The sequence below is a fragment of the Archocentrus centrarchus genome, chromosome 10, assembly GCF_007364275.1.
Source record: "Archocentrus centrarchus isolate MPI-CPG fArcCen1 chromosome 10, fArcCen1, whole genome shotgun sequence".
NCBI lineage: Eukaryota > Metazoa > Chordata > Actinopteri > Cichliformes > Cichlidae > Archocentrus > Archocentrus centrarchus.
In genome coordinates this window covers 9,284,940-9,300,701 of record NC_044355.1, presented here as the reverse complement: position 1 = coordinate 9,300,701, position 15,762 = coordinate 9,284,940, and the positions used below count along the sequence as shown (strand labels likewise).

General features: G+C 39.9%; 1 protein-coding gene across 3 annotated transcripts in view; it reads right to left on the bottom strand.

Annotated features, from left to right (window-relative positions):
• The window catches only part of med12 (mediator complex subunit 12), a 33,180-nt gene extending 19,490 nt beyond the window's left edge, over positions 1 to 13,690 (bottom strand). For all 3 annotated transcript variants that reach the window (XM_030738988.1, XM_030738989.1, XM_030738990.1), the window contains exons 1-16: positions 13,550 to 13,690; positions 12,763 to 12,867; positions 12,455 to 12,646; positions 7,148 to 7,307; positions 6,825 to 7,000; positions 5,948 to 6,058; positions 5,352 to 5,624; positions 5,082 to 5,228; positions 4,579 to 4,678; positions 4,359 to 4,495; positions 3,506 to 3,637; positions 2,313 to 2,439; positions 1,886 to 2,115; positions 1,728 to 1,787; positions 1,400 to 1,573; positions 156 to 300 (exon numbers count right to left, since the gene is read on the bottom strand). In XM_030738988.1, coding sequence (XP_030594848.1) covers positions 156 to 300; positions 1,400 to 1,573; positions 1,728 to 1,787; positions 1,886 to 2,115; positions 2,313 to 2,439; positions 3,506 to 3,637; positions 4,359 to 4,495; positions 4,579 to 4,678; positions 5,082 to 5,228; positions 5,352 to 5,624; positions 5,948 to 6,058; positions 6,825 to 7,000; positions 7,148 to 7,307; positions 12,455 to 12,646; positions 12,763 to 12,867; positions 13,550 to 13,651 — 2,371 coding nt within the window. In that variant the 5' untranslated portion in view covers positions 13,652 to 13,690. The remainder of the gene's footprint in view (positions 1 to 155; positions 301 to 1,399; positions 1,574 to 1,727; positions 1,788 to 1,885; positions 2,116 to 2,312; positions 2,440 to 3,505; positions 3,638 to 4,358; positions 4,496 to 4,578; positions 4,679 to 5,081; positions 5,229 to 5,351; positions 5,625 to 5,947; positions 6,059 to 6,824; positions 7,001 to 7,147; positions 7,308 to 12,454; positions 12,647 to 12,762; positions 12,868 to 13,549) is intronic.
• Between the last annotated feature and the right edge of the window lie 2,072 nt (positions 13,691 to 15,762).

The following is a 15,762-nucleotide window of genomic DNA, read 5'->3' as shown; positions in this document are numbered from 1 at the left end:
ATGTATAAAACATTTAAGCAATCTACTGACTCAATTTTCATCCTGAAAGAAGAAAAGTAAGTCAACTAAGACTGAAATGTAATCTTAAGGAACTGCCAGACAAAATACAATGTATCATCTGTCAAAAGATGATAAAACCTGAGGAGCACTGTTACCTGTTTCTGCTGTGCTTTTTCGGTTTAGCACCTTCAGGATGTCTTTGGTAATTTTCTTGATGGTGTGTCTCGCCTCATCTCTCAGTTTGCCCACACCGTAGAGGACCACTAAACGCTGGTTGCATTCATGACTGGCGCTTTCCTCCTAAAGAAAAAGAACCAATAAGATCCCAATGAACTCAATGCACTTGATTACATCACGAACAACACGAACCAAATGAAAGAGAGAGCGTTTGATGAATAATTTGCCACGTGTTACTTTTAAAAAGAATTCATAAAACAACAGAGAAGATTTAACAAAAGAAAAAAAAAAAAATCAAGCAACATCAATTCAATCTACAAGATTCTAAAACAAAAACAAATATGTTGATGATTAAAAAAAAAACTCCTAGGATGAACTTCGTTAAATTCATGCTATAAATGGATCCAGAAGAAAGTGGGCATAATTTTTTCTATGAAAAAAATTTGTAGTCATCAAACACTAAACTCAGCCATTCCCCCAAAAACATTAGAAAATATATTATATGAATCCACCAACCACCTTTATATTAATATTAGAAAATATTCTCATGGATGTTTTTAGTCCTCAATAACATTATACCGTGACATTTATATAATTTAAATAACATCTAGGGACTGAGATTTAAGAGGTGTAAAATTCCTATATTCCTATAAACTTCATATATTGAGCAACTTTTTTAGCCTTTTTTAGCATTTATACTTATTGACAAAGACCTTCCAAAACAAATAAAGCTAATATGTAATATTTTATTGATACAGAGAGTAAAATGTCTCTCTTCACCCATAAGAGAAAAGGAAATCAAATCTAAAACTGATGAGAAATAGTTACAGACCCCATTAGAAAACCCTACTTTTTTACCACAGTTCTGAGTTATACTTTCTTTAAGCCACCTGAGATTATTTGGCTTGATTTCAAAATTGCAAATTTGCTCTTTCAGTAATTCAGGCTATGGTTAAACTGAGACTGAAAATGAAAATGGGTTTCAGGAAACTAAATAAAAACAGATGTACAGGAAAAACTTCTGTTCAGATGTCATAAAAGTACTGAAGAAGGTAGTTTATCGTCATCTTATTCTTCAGTCACACTGGGTCTTTAATGTGCTTAACTGCCTGCAGGAGAGAGTATCAGGTATTTTCTAAGGAAGCATGTATTCATTCATAACTACCCAGAAGTGTCATTTTCTGGGATTATGTTTTCAAAGTCAGACTGTAAGCATTCTTACCTGAGGAATAGGGAAGTGAGTGGCATACTGGATATGGCGGGGTTGCTCATACAGTTGAGGAAAGGCAGGGTCCACGCCCTTGTCCTTACAGCTGGCCTTGCTGTCCGGATCTGTAACCACCTTCTCGGGGGAGGGGCTCCCCTTGGTTTCACAGTGCATTGGAGGTGAAAACATCTGCAGGACAAACGAGCTTGAAATTACTTCAAGCAAGGAAGGAATACTGAAATGTTCGAGACACAATTGGTGCATAGTGTAGAAGAAATATAGAAACATACTTGATTCCTAACAGAGTTCACATATAAATTATTACAAAACATGCATCATTTACCTCATCAAAATTAGCACTGGAGTTGTGATCGATTTCCATTGACTCTGACAGGCCAGTATCCTGTTGAACAAACAATAACGTCATGTTATCTTTATATGATACACTATTTCTGTGTCTGTAACACTACACAACACCGACAATAGATTCCTCCAACATGCCTCCATCTTGGCACTGCTGCCTGCATCCTGCTCTTTGCGCTCTGATTCATCAGAGGGCTCATCACTGGGTGAACGTGGGCGCGGCAGGTGGGAGTCAGAAGCCAAATCGCCACGGGAAATGAGCGTGCACATGTAGATATTGTGGGAAAAGACGTCGTGACGGATGAGCTCACAGAAGAGAAGGACTAAGTTGGAGAACTCCACGCGTTCACTTTCATTCCCAGGCTCCGCTGTGAAGGGGGAAAGAGGATTTGAATAATTTAATAGCAGATTTCCCCTGCCAAATCATTTAGAATAAATATGCAATGAGTAATGAAGTAAAACGCAAAGACAAAAGGACATGAAGTTCGTTCAATATTAGACTGAGATCATGTGTGATACATCAGAGAATCACCGCTGGAGGAAATGAACCAAAAGAAAGACTCACTCAGGGTGGGGGCCTGAGTATCGAGAAACTGCAGCAGCACATCCTGAAAGACCGGCAGTGTGGCAGCTGACAGGGAGCCCGATGATACAGAGCCCTTCTCATCCACCACCTCCGACTCGCCACACCTCTGCAAACAAATACACAACAGACAGTCTTTGAGTGCTAAATGCAGAAAAACGTATTTACAAACCTTCCTTACTTAGCATGTTCATTCGGGTTTACGGTACATCTATGGACACTGTAGAAGTCAACTAAGTTTTTTCTATAGCCAAATATCACATGGAAAGCTTCTAACTAAATCATATACTCAAAAGATATGAATTAGGGATGTGACAAATACAAATAACTGATATCAGAGGGTGATATGTCCAGGCACAACACACAAAAAAATTGTTACTGTGACTTTTGTTCAAAATATAAATAAAAGAATAAAGCCATATTCACACAGGACTAGTATTACCTGGAAACACATAGCATTTTGTAGGGATTGTGGAGGATTGCTGTGATCTCATTCATGTCTGCAATTAGTGAATTACCAATTCCACAGTAAATTCACCACCAAATTTCACCAAACACAGAGGTTATGTGTTAATAATAAGGCAAATGCGAGTTGGCATCTCTGTGATTTCTGCCTTTTTTTTTTTTAATTTTAAGCAAATTTCTTTTCTCCTTTCTTCTCCCACTTTCCTGCATGAGAGTTATGGAGTCTACATCAGCAACTGTAAAGGAAAGTGTGAACAGCATTCGAGGGGCAAATTCAGGAGGGTTCATGTCACTACACAACGTGGAGACCCACTTATTAAAAGAGTATGGATGGTGACAAATAAGCATGGCAACATTCGGTAAGGAACTGTAACAGGAATAATGTGACAAACTTATTATTATTAATGTTAGCTCTGTAGCTGGCAGTCTCAGACGCCATTAAACCTGAGCTTATCCTGTGTGACTGTGCAGCATGACATTTTTATAACTTTTTTTAATCAATTTTAAGGGATTTTGGTTTCTTTGTTTAGAAAACTGCTGAAAACACTCATCCCTTCAGGCACCTCCAAATCCTTTATATGAAACAATCATATAAAGGATGATGCCACGAGTGAAAAAAGTACCAGTGTCACAGAAGATGCAATAAAGTTGCAGGAGACTGTTTCGAAACATGCAGCAGAACTCAGATTGGAGGGCAGTGTGTTTCTTACCTCTGCTTCTATTTCGGCCTGCCTCTTTTCAAGCAGCTTGGCCACAACCATGGCCCTGTGTCTGCCTGAACGCTTACAGCACACTGCCCATTCACATAGTAAGGTCACCACTGCATCATCATCAGGTGACATCTGGACAGAAACACAGTTTATGAGACAACACCCCTAAAAATAACATCACTTGGTGCCACATTTTTATAATCAGATGATCGGTAATCACGTGGCATCAGCAGTCTACTTTTCATTTTAATTAAAAACAATGTGGTCAGCACTGCCTTCTAGTAGGTAACTGAGACAAAAGATTACTACTTAGTTGTACTTTTACTTCAACTAAGTGGGAAAACACTCACAACCATATACACAACCAGCCTGACTTAGTGTACATGTCTATTGAAAACTAGCTTGAGACAGACTTGGAGTCCAGTGTTTGTAAAACTAACACTGAAACAGATAAAAACAATAAAATCAAAACTAAAATAACCAGAACCACCCTGGAAACCAACTAGAACTAAACTGAACTGAAAACCACCTAAAATATAGAAGAAGAAGAAGAAGAAGAAGAAGAAAGAGCTTTATTTGTCACATACATTTACATGCAGTGAAATTCATTCTCTGCATTTAACCCATCACACACATGGAGTATGTAGTACACACAGCTCAGCATGGAGCAGGGGGCAGCCAAAGGGCGCCCGGGGAGCAACCTGGGGGGGTGGGCTTGCTCAGGGACCCACAGTGATGCCAGCCCGAGGATTTGAACCAGGGTCCTCTCAGTGACGAACCCTCTTCTTCTCCCCTAGGCCACCACTCCAGCAATATAACAAAATATAACAAAAATATGCACAACAATCCTTACCTCGTGGCCATCTTTACTCTGGCCTGAACCAAATATCCTGTTGTACAGTGAATCCAAGGAGTTGTTAAAGTCAGACTTCTCAAAGCTGTGGTTGTCTAAAACCTCCAAAGTGTGAAGAACCCTTCCAATGGTGAACCCTGGCAAAAGATTTCATTATTTAAACCTGTTCTCAAAAGGCTGTGATCAAGTATCTGAAGAGTAAAGGAAACTGTTTTCTTACCTGCTGTGGTCTCCTGGCACTTATCAAATGACCACCTGAACTCCACTGCCTGGCCCCGCTCCTTAATTTGCTCCTCAATTTCTCGCAACTTTGCACGAACCTGTGAAAGACCACTCTGTTACAAGACAAGTAAAAGAAACCCAAAATCTTTGGGACTGGCAACTAAATCTTTAGTTATGAGGTAACTAAATAACCAATCAAAAGTAGTGAGGAAGGTTTACATAACTCACAGCTGTCTTTATAAGCAAAGATCTCTCCCAACACCTGACATATATTCCAATAAGAATTTCCATTTGCTGAAACGGGCTTTGTTTGCACTTAAGAGAATGTCCTAATTTTTCTGGTTTTCTGTATTAGGAGCCACTTTGTGCACAAGTTTGTTTTGCTCAGTTTGCTTAATTTCTTGTTCTTTATTGATTTACTGTAATATACTGGAATTCATTGCTTTTATATACTGGAAAATCCAATACAATGGCTTTAATTCTATATATGGATGGAGATACCTGCTGTGTAAAGGAAGTATTGCCTCCTGGCATTGGCAAGCTGGAAGGAGCAATGGGCAGGAGGTCCAGAGGGGAACCAGTCTTGTTTCTGCTGTCTGTTAAAGAGTAATGCCACACCAGAGCACTGGGACAGCACAACACTATGCTCTAATGTGACAGAGACACAAAGGGCAGAAGAACAAATAAAGGCATGTTTTAGATTTTCACAACTATAAAACCCTTGCCTCAAGTACATGAGAATCAAACCGGACATAATGCATGTTACAATACCTGTAACATGCAGCTGAGGCCAAACACCAGAGGCCTGTGCTGCGGACAGATGTAGAAATCTGTAAATGGTGTCTGGGGCTGGTTCCCTCCTGCTGGCTGGGAGGTTGGTGTCGGGGGCAGAGCGTTGCTTTGCTGCGTCAAGATGCCGTGAGCTGGATGCCCTCCTGTGCCGGGGCCCAGGCTCCCATCACTTAGCAACAAGTTGAGACGGCGTGTGCAGAAGTAAGCCAGTCTTCGTGACAAGTAAGCAGACTGTACAAATTCCCCTGAGTACTGTGGCACAGAGGAGAGATTTACAGAATTAACCAGAGCACTCTGTGTTCAGTCACATCAGTCAGTTATGGAAATGGAAACAAAATGAGGGCTGTGGGCCTCGCTGGGTGCTGTCAGCAAAGGTCAATGCCATCATATGAAGACACAAAACAGGATAAAGTGGTGACAGCTGTAGAAGCATGTCATAACACAGAGCAGGTGGTAGGTGCATCTGCACAGCTGTATGAATGCTAGGGAGGAGTATGTTTCCCAAATGTGATCCATTAATGCACAAGTGATGATGTAAGACTGAGGTGCATGCTGAGGTGACAGCAGATGTGTACCTGTAGTAAAAGGGGCAGAAGAAGTCTGAGAAGCTCATCTTCACCAGGTCGGACCTTCTCAAAACACTCCAGCACCCATGTCAGGAACTCATGTCTGTCTAACATCCCATCCTGAGCACAGAAATACAGGTTCAGTTTAATACTAAGCAGATAATGGCCACTGAATGGAAGCCCCACACACTATCCAACCTGCATCAGGCATACAGGCAGCATCTCACCGTTCTTATATATACACAGGACACAGAAGATGCCTCAGTTTTCCTGTCATCCACTCAAAACTACTGAGATTAGTATGACTCAAGATATTGCACAGATATGCATGAGCAGCTAATCAATAGCATTAGGATGATAGCTAGTAACTCAATATAAGCACATCAATCTTTTGTAAAATCAAACCTCAAAAACTTCCAGATTTAAAACACAAACAAGACGACTTAGGAGGGAAAGCCCTTAGGTTCTTACAATAGACAAATCAAGAAAATTAGTCCCAAGCCCTGGTGTATTAAAATATCAATTACAGATGGCATAAGTTAGTAAATAAATAAAGTAAATATTTATTACAAGTTAGTCAGCATGTCTATAGAGCAAAATTTGTAATTAATTACACACTTGGAACTCTTGGGATAATATTAAAAAAAACTATATGATTAATCAATACAGGCTAAGATCAACCTGTTTAACACAACTGCTTTTGTATTATGTTATTCACACTAAATGGAAAGCAGTTAAAACCTAAATAGAGCATCATTAAGTTTAAGTTTCTGCACAGCAGGTAACTTGTGTAACTACCAAAGGTCAACTGAAGCACTTTACTGTGTTGCTGGTTACTGTAACATGCCAACCCTTTTCAGCAGTAGACTTGAGGCAGTGAGCTGACCTGAAACATGAACATAGCCAGCTTCTCGTTGTACTCCCACTGCTTCATGGCCGTCTCCACATCAGGAGGCATAGCTGGCAGGGGTGAGCTGCAGCCTTGACTGGGAAATTGTCTGTAATACTCAGCCACCTTCTGAAGCTGCTCCCAAAGATACTTGGTAATGATTTGGGTCCATTCTGCACACAAAAAAAACACACACAAAACTGATTTTCACAGCCACTTAAATATCTAGTAAGTGATGTCACAATATCTAATGAAAGTTAAAAAAAAAAAAAAAAAAAAAAAATCACTCAAGACTGAAAACACCTAAGTAACTTGCTTACCTATACAAGGATCAATCACATGCCTCTTCTTGACTTTAGTTTCTGTGATAGCTGCATGATATGCGCAGGTCATCTTAATCATCCATGCTGAACGCATCACAGGGACTGAGTACTTGGCCAAGTATCCAAAAACCTCCTCTTTTTTGCTAAAGATCGGTACCTATAAAAAGACATTTAGCAAGTGTCAGTAATACTCGCTGAAGCGGGTGGCTAATATCTATCTGTTGTGTTACATCAATTATGAAAATGAATGCAGAGAAGTAAGTGCACAGATTAAATCCATGACTTCATCTACTTCTGTATGTTTTCCTAATGTTACATCTTTGGGATGGATAATGTAGCTAAGAAGAAACCTGGAATTGCAATACTTCAGGAAAAATGATCTGCCAAAATCCTTAATAAATCCAGTTAGTTTATCACAGCACAGTGAAGTATGTTAAGTAATAAAATAATTTTAAAAAAACCTGCAAGATGCCAGTAAAATATTAAGTGGTTTTTATACACAAAAAGCTCAACTTTGATTTATTATAATGTATTAAAACTTCTAAATCTATATGCTTCAATTTATAGGAGCACTTACTTGGAGAATAATTTGGCTACAGAGAACAAAACAACTCGCCAGACAATCCATAAAAAATAATTTCCTAGTTATTTAAAAAAAAGAAAAAAAAAAAAAAGAAAACGAAATAAAAGCTCCCTCCACTTTCAGACAAAGACATGCATTGTGTTTAAGAACCACATACACAAACAAGAAACAAAAGGCATGATTTATACAAAAACCATGATTTAGGCTGTCTTATGTAGGAGATTTAAGAAGCACTACAATACTTTTGAATTGTTCCTATTTTGTAACGTCAGACTGAGTCACACAGGAGAGTTCTGTGCAATTTAAAGACCATTTTCTCTACACTCATTCAAACTACTATTTGTTCTTTTCTCCTTCAGCTTTCACAAAACCAACAGTTTCTTCTGATGGTCATGTTCACATTGAGATTTTGTCAACGTATTACTTTTTCCCCTGATTTTACCTTGCCTGGGTAAAACATAACTTCCCTTCAAGGGAGAAGGGAAATTGTTTTACAATATGAGAATAGCACCTCCACCAAGGCTAGAGATGGAGCAATACTGGAAGAGCAGGGAGAAGGATGCAACACACAACAACAATGCTCAGTGGCTAGTGGACCTAAAAGCAGACCACCAAATGAAGAATTGGACAGCACCACGCTGTGACATGATTCATAACTACTGGCTAAAGAAGCTAACTGTACTCCATGAGCGGATGGCAGCACAAATGAATCATCTGCTAAAGGCTAAGACACGCCTGAACTGGCTGACTGACAGCCGGACAGTCCTGATTCCCAAGGATCCCCAGAAGGAGCCAGTCCCATCAACTACCGGCCAATAACCTACCTCAGCACAACATGGAAACTCCTGTCAGGCATCATAGCAGCTAAGATGAGCAGGCACATTGTTCAATACATGAATGGAGCCCAGAAAGGAATTGGCAGAGATACCAGGGGAGCAAAACACCAGCTACTGGTAGACAGAGCAGTCACTCAAGACTGTAAGGCCAGACTGACCAACCTGAGCACCACCTGGACTGATTACAAGAAAGCCTATGACTCAATGTCTCACACATGGATCCTGGAATGCCTAGAACTGTACAAGATCAACAGGACCCTAAGAGCCTTCATCAGGAACTCAATCGGGATGTGGCAAAAAACACTAGAGGCCAACTTCAAGCCAATTGCACAAGTTACCGTTAAGAGTGGGATTTACCAAGGAGATGCACTGTCCTCACTGCTGTTCTGCATAGGCCTGAACCCCCTCAGCAAGATCATTAACAAGACTGGCTATGGATACCAATTATGGAATGCAGCCACCTCCTCTAAATGGATGACATATGTTTACTGTATGCCAGGAGTGGACGAGACATCAATTAACTGATCCACACCACTAGGCAATGATTTCGGAATGTCATTCGGACTGGAGAAGTGCAGTTGGATTAGTCGGATGGTAACAAAGGTATTCAAAATTGAGGCACTACCAGAAGGCAACAACTACAAGTACCTTGGAATCCCACAAGCAAATGTGAACCATGAAGAGGCCACTAGGAAAGCTGCAACTGCCAAGTACCTGCAGAGAGTAAGGCAAGTCCTGAAGAGTCAGCTGAATGGGGGAAACAAGAGCTGGGCAATCAACACCTATGCCCTGCCTGTCATCAGACACCCTGCTGGGATAATAAGCTGGCCAAAGGAAGATATGAAAGCCACTTATGTCAAGACAAGAAAGCTCCTTACCGTGCATGGAGGGTTTTCACCCCAAATCCAGCACCCTAAGAATGTACGCTAAGCAGAATGAAGGAGGCCAAGGACTACTGAATGTCAGAACCACTATCCTAGACAAAACAAAGATCCATAAGCACACCAGGAAGATGGCCACAAAGGATCATGTGCTTAGTGAGTACCTCAGGCAGCAGAAATCTGAGAAAGAGGAGGAGAAAGAAGAGGAGAAAGAACAGGAACCATCATGGAAGGACAGGCCCATGCACGGCATGTACCACCAGCAGATAGAAGAAGCGACTGATTATAGAAAAATCCTACCAATGGCTGGACAAAGCTGGAGTGAAAGACAGCACAGAGGCACTAATCATGGCATCACAGGAACAAGTTCTAAGCACAAGATTGATAGAGGCTAGGGTCTACCACAGAAGGCAAGACCCCAAGTGCAGGCTGTCCAGAGATGCCCCTGAGACAATCCAGCATGTAACAGCAGGGTGCAAGATGCTAGCAGGCAGGGCATACATGCAACACCATAACCATAATAAAATAATAAGTGGCTGGCATAGTATACTGGAACATGTGTGCCGAGTATGACCTGGAAACCCCGAGGTCAAAATGGGCCCCATGGATGGTCGAGAATGACCGCTAAGATCCTGTGGGACTTCCAGATACAGAGGGATGAGAGAAGAGCCAGAGTGGATGTGGAAAGAGTGGTCCCTGTGGTAATTGGAACAATGAGGGCAGTGACCCCCAGCAGATTCCAGGAAGGACATCAGAGATCTCTGTCCAGAAGAGCACAGTCCTAGGAACAGCTAAGATACTGCACAGGACCCTCAAGCTCCCAGGCCTCTGGTAGAGGACCCAAGCTTGGAGGACAAAGACCGCCCACAGGGCAAGTGAGGAATTTTTTATTTTTTGTCAGATTGTCTCTCTCATTTAAGATGATGACTGTTCATACTGTTGCCCAACAATAAATATTTAGAAAGTCCGCTTGTCATTTAGAGACAGTAATCTGTTTGTTTTCTGATCACCCACATATAATCTGTTGGCGAGTTCTGTCATGCCAGAAAAAGTCTATTAAGCTCAGCCAGATCAATAAGCAAAGCAGGTCTAAGGGCCACAGCTACTAATTATCATTATTAATTGATGTAAACATATATTGACATGGATTATCTTCCTTAAATGCACTCAATATCAGTTCTAAAAAACAATAAATGTATTCAGCTAGAAAAACTTTAGGGGCTTCTGTGGCTCAGGTGGTGCAGCGGGTCATCTACCAGTCAGAAGGTGGGTGGATTAATCCCTCACGCCTCTAGTCTGCATGCCTAAGTATCCTTGGACACTTGCATCCATCGGAGAGCGAGAGTGTGTACAAATTTTACAAAGTGCTTAAGCACAGACATAAATGTGTAAGTGATTGGGTGAATGAGAACTGCAGTAGAAAACACTGAGAAGAAAAAGCAAAAAGGCGCTTTACATTTACACTGGAAGTGAAAAAAGATAACTCTCACGCTTTAACATCATCATAGAAATATATTATGAGACTGATAATACTAATAGAAAGAAAAGTTAAATTTGGCCAGTTAATCAAACAGGCCACCTAAACTATGTCAAGTTTAGGGCTACAATGTCAGATTTCATTAACTTTACTATGTTCTCTGAACCTCACCTGGCAGGCTCAGCTGTCTTTGAACATTTGAGAATTAATTTCAAGACACTAACTACGATAACTAGAGCCTTGGCCTGGTATGCTGGGATGTTTAAATGTGTCCAATAACACAGAAACTGCTAACCTAGAAATGATATTTGACAACACTCAGCACTGCCTGTAACACATCAAAGCTTTTCTTATGTGGTTTTGAGTGATGTTTTTACATTAAGCTGCTAATTATTTTTGATTAATCATTGCTGAGAAGTTAAACAATTACCTAATAACATTCTCTTTGCAATATGTAAAAGCAAAACACAATTTTTCTCAAAAGAAATCTGTATTGGCATTGACCCAAACAAGTCAGAATTATTTGGACTTCATATTTGGAAATATATTTAAATCACTGTTGCTCATTTTCTGTGGTTATACAGTTAAATCTAAAGAAAGAATAGAGGTTTAATGTTTAATCATGAATGAAAGATTTCATCAATTCCACAATTTAACAATGCAACATATTTCAAACTGTGGGGTGAAATCCAGTTCCATTCCTGTTTACATAACTATATGAGGTTTTGGTGACAGCCTTAATAAACAACAAAAACAAATTCTAGTCTAAACAAAAACAGAAGGGCTGACCCAAATAGTTAACCAAAAGTTAGTCAATTAGAGGAGACTTAGTTTACAGAGTTTTGATTAGTCACAAAGAAACCCCACTATGTGTCAACTGGAAGAAGCAAAAAAGACACCAAACTTCAAACTGTTACTCCCTGAGATTATTACATAGTTATTAAACATGTAGGAACTCCAAAGTGTGGAATCATTTCCAGAGGGTAAAGAACAATCCCAAGATTGACGTGAAAGCTCTGTAGGCATGCGTTCACCTGTCATTCATCAACCCTTAAAAGAAATGCCCTATCACTTAAGTGCAGCCACTTAGTATGCCAGCTGACTAAATATTAAACAGACAGTCTTTGGCTGGCTGTTGCAGCATATTTAAAATCATTAATACCATTGCAGCTTCTCTTAACTTGAGGCTTCTTGGAAAATTTTTTTCCAAGTATACATCCCAGAATACCGAGCCAAATGGTTTTGTTTTTCTCCACAATGTAACACAGTGTTACCAGCCCTGGAACTCAAACTATGTTATAATGCATATTTATATAATATCAAATTTCCAACCATTAACTAACTAACCAGGTGACATAATGACTTGTAGTCAAGTAAAAAGATCTTTGCTTGCTATAGCATATTCTTTGAGAATACACTATAGCACCTTGTTCTCTCCACATGACCTTTTAACAAAGTGAATGACTTCTACCAATTACGCCAACATGAAGAAAACTCCATTTAACAAACAAGATTTTTAAGTCTTACCTTTTTAGCCAGCTGTGTTAGCGGTTTAGTCCCAGCTAAATCAATGAACCAGTTATTGATGGAGCTCTGTGACCTCGCTGTGACGAGCCAGAAATTATCCTTCTGGTTGACCTGTGGTTTACGCTTCCCTGTGTCTGGAAACGTGTTGTAACGCAGCTTCTCTGCAATAATGCTGCTGAAGTTTGAGCTGATCTATAAAGCATATAGGGGAATATGTAATATGGGCAAATTCGCTGGGGAGGAAAATACTACTCAGTTGTGAATGGTATGCTGGGGAAGGAGCTGTGTTAAAATCTCAAAGTCATTACCTTGGAGGGGTTGAAGTTGACATTTTTTGCACTGCCATGTTCATCACCAGACACAGCTGGCTGGTTATTGAATCCTTGCTTCACATTCAATGCAGTCAACTCATCCTGAAACACATTTCAACACAGAAAAGTAATATTTTTCATGTAAAGTTACTGGTTACTTGAGCTTATATTATACTAAACCAGTGGTAGTCTGAGAAAGAAATAACAATAAAGAAGTGCTGAGATTACTATTGCAGAAACAAGTCACTTCTCTATCTCCATCTGTAATCAACAGATTACATCAGGTTATTAATAGATATGAGGCAAAAGGCACTCTCTCAGCTAGGCCAAACTCCAGTCTTAAGACCCAGCAGATAATTTAGCCTCATTTATAGCTTCCAGGTAATAAAGACTAGCTGTGGTCTGGCTATGCGTAAAAACAAGCCACGATCAGGCTAATAAACAGTAATAGTAACGCATAATCCAAAAACCTAATCCATATTGTTTTAGACCACAAAGCAAAACAATGGCTGCAGTTTATATCAAACTGCAAAGCATCCGCCACCCGAGGAGTTAGCTTAGCAAACTCAGCGATCTCACCAAGTGGTTGCTTGTCAACTAAACAGGGAAAGCTAGCTAACGAACTGACAACTAGGTGCTGTTCATTGTTATTGCTAGGCCCAGACCGTTCACAGGACTGCTAAGACTGAGTAGCTAGTGTTAGCTCGCACAGCTCCTCTGCCTACAATTTTCCTCGATAAAACGTTACTCCCGGCCTTTCGGGAAACACGTCGTCAAATCTGACCTCTTTTTGCTTTGGATCTTGCGGATAAACGTCCGGAGGGCCAAGTCGGGGCCGCTTTAATGGACGGTGTTCGTAACTTAAGATCCCGAAAGCAGCCATCATCCAGCGGCATCACAGCTAAGGCTTTCCTCCTTCCAGCAGCCCGAGGCGAGCTACAACAACCACACTCACTTCCGGCGCGGTTGCAAGCATGAACTTCAAAACAAAAGTCACAGAGTTTTCAGAAATACGTAAAAACCCTTCGTGCTTTTTAGTTACTCTAGTTATTGCTGCAACAAAACAATAAAAAGTAAAGATTTTTTTCTTTTGTGTGTTTTTGCTTTCTGATTATTAGGTTATTAACCAAATAACTGGGTCAATCTTAGCTTTAATTAAGTGTTATTAAGCTTTAATGTTTTACTAAAATCTCCATATCCTTCATAATCTGCAGTCTCCCATTTAACCTCTAAACCCTAGTCTTTTTTCTGTTGTTGTTTTAAATGCCACATAAAAACCATCTCCGAATCTATTGAAATGTGTGCAAAAACAAACAAACAAAAAACCCTCTAACAAGCTTGAAAGTCAGTATTTGGTATGATCACCTTTATTCTTCAACACAGCCTGAGCTCTCTTGGGCAGCTTTCTTGTCATTTCTTTAAGTAGTCTTCAGGAATAGTTCTCCGGGCTTCTTGAAGGACATTCCAAAGCTCTTCTGTGGATGATGCCTGCCTTTTGTTGCATGACAGAGCATACACTGTGTTTTACAGCTGGCTAGACACACAGATGGCTATGTATAAAAGCTGTTGTCACTGATTTTCAGTCCAGTTCTTGTCTGATTTGGCATACCTCAGCCTTTTCTCCCTGTTTCCCATCCTTAAGAATGGCTTCTTGACAGCAACCCTTCCACTGAGACCATTTCTAATGAGGCTTCAGCGAACAGTAGATGGATCAACTGAAGGGCCAGATGCATCTCTCAGGTCTTGTGTCAAGTCTTTGCTGGATTTTTTCTATTACTTAAGGACATGACTTTCAGATGCTGTTCTTTTGCTATAGATAGTTTTTTAGGCCTGACATTTCTTCTTTTGTCCTCCACTTGCCCAGTTTCTTCAGTTTTTTTAAAGACACACAGCACACCATGTCAAGATATGCCACATTTTCACCTAATAGCTCTTTGGGAATCACTTTGTTGGTGGTAAAACACAATTTTATGTCTGTCAAACTGTATTGTATTTGGCATTTTTCACAGATTCAACTAAAGAAATTGGAACAAATAATCAGTTTTAGCAACGGGCTGCAAGTAACAAAGTGCCTAAAAATACAACTTAAAATGGGTTCTTTGCTGATTTGTCATGTGTAGAAAAAAACTGGTTTATCAATTGAGTTAGGAGCCTTTTTACGCTTGAATGATTCATAGGTCAGTGTTAAGTGGCTTAACAAAATAACAAACAACCCTCAACACAAAAACATTCCTCTGAAGATGGTCAGGTACAAGGACTTGACTGAAAATGCATGAAAAAAAAACAAACAATGTCAATGTCCAAAGAAAAACTTTGAAAGACCTTCAGAAAGCCTGAAGAACTATTGCTCAAGACCACTTTAAAAAATTATGAGGAAGATTGGCTCCATGGCAGCAAAATATAAAGAAATGAGGGGTGGTCTAGATTTTTGCACAGTCCTTTAATAATGGAACAGGCTTAGAAGATTCTCTTATAAGTTTTAGTTTGTTTTTTTTTTGCTTTCACTTTCGTAGAACGGCCTCTTTTTCTGTTGATGACTATGTAAATGCACTGCTTAGATTTAGAAGCAGGAAATCAGGCTACTTTCAGGCTAGCAGGCTTTTTGCTACTATTTTGCTCACCACTATTGCAGCTTTGGTAAACCCTAGCATCAAGAATATTTTCCACAAGAATGTGAAGTTTATAAATGTGTAGCAACAATCTGTGGTTGCAAATCACAAAATTATCTAAAATGAAAGTGGCTTGAAGTCGGTTATCCTTTTAGATCGGCAGTCATCTCGATGTCATGTTAAAACTTGTCCTTCCAGTTCAGACTGAGTCAAAGATGAATAAAGAAGAAAAAAGTTCACAGTTAGACACGCATATCAAATGCCTTCCTCCTAAAAATACAACACAAAAACACTGTGCATGCACACCCTTGAAGTAATAGGTATAGGAGGCAGGCAAGCTGGTAATGGTTATGGCAGCGTGTGACATAAGGAGGTGAATCCTGGACAA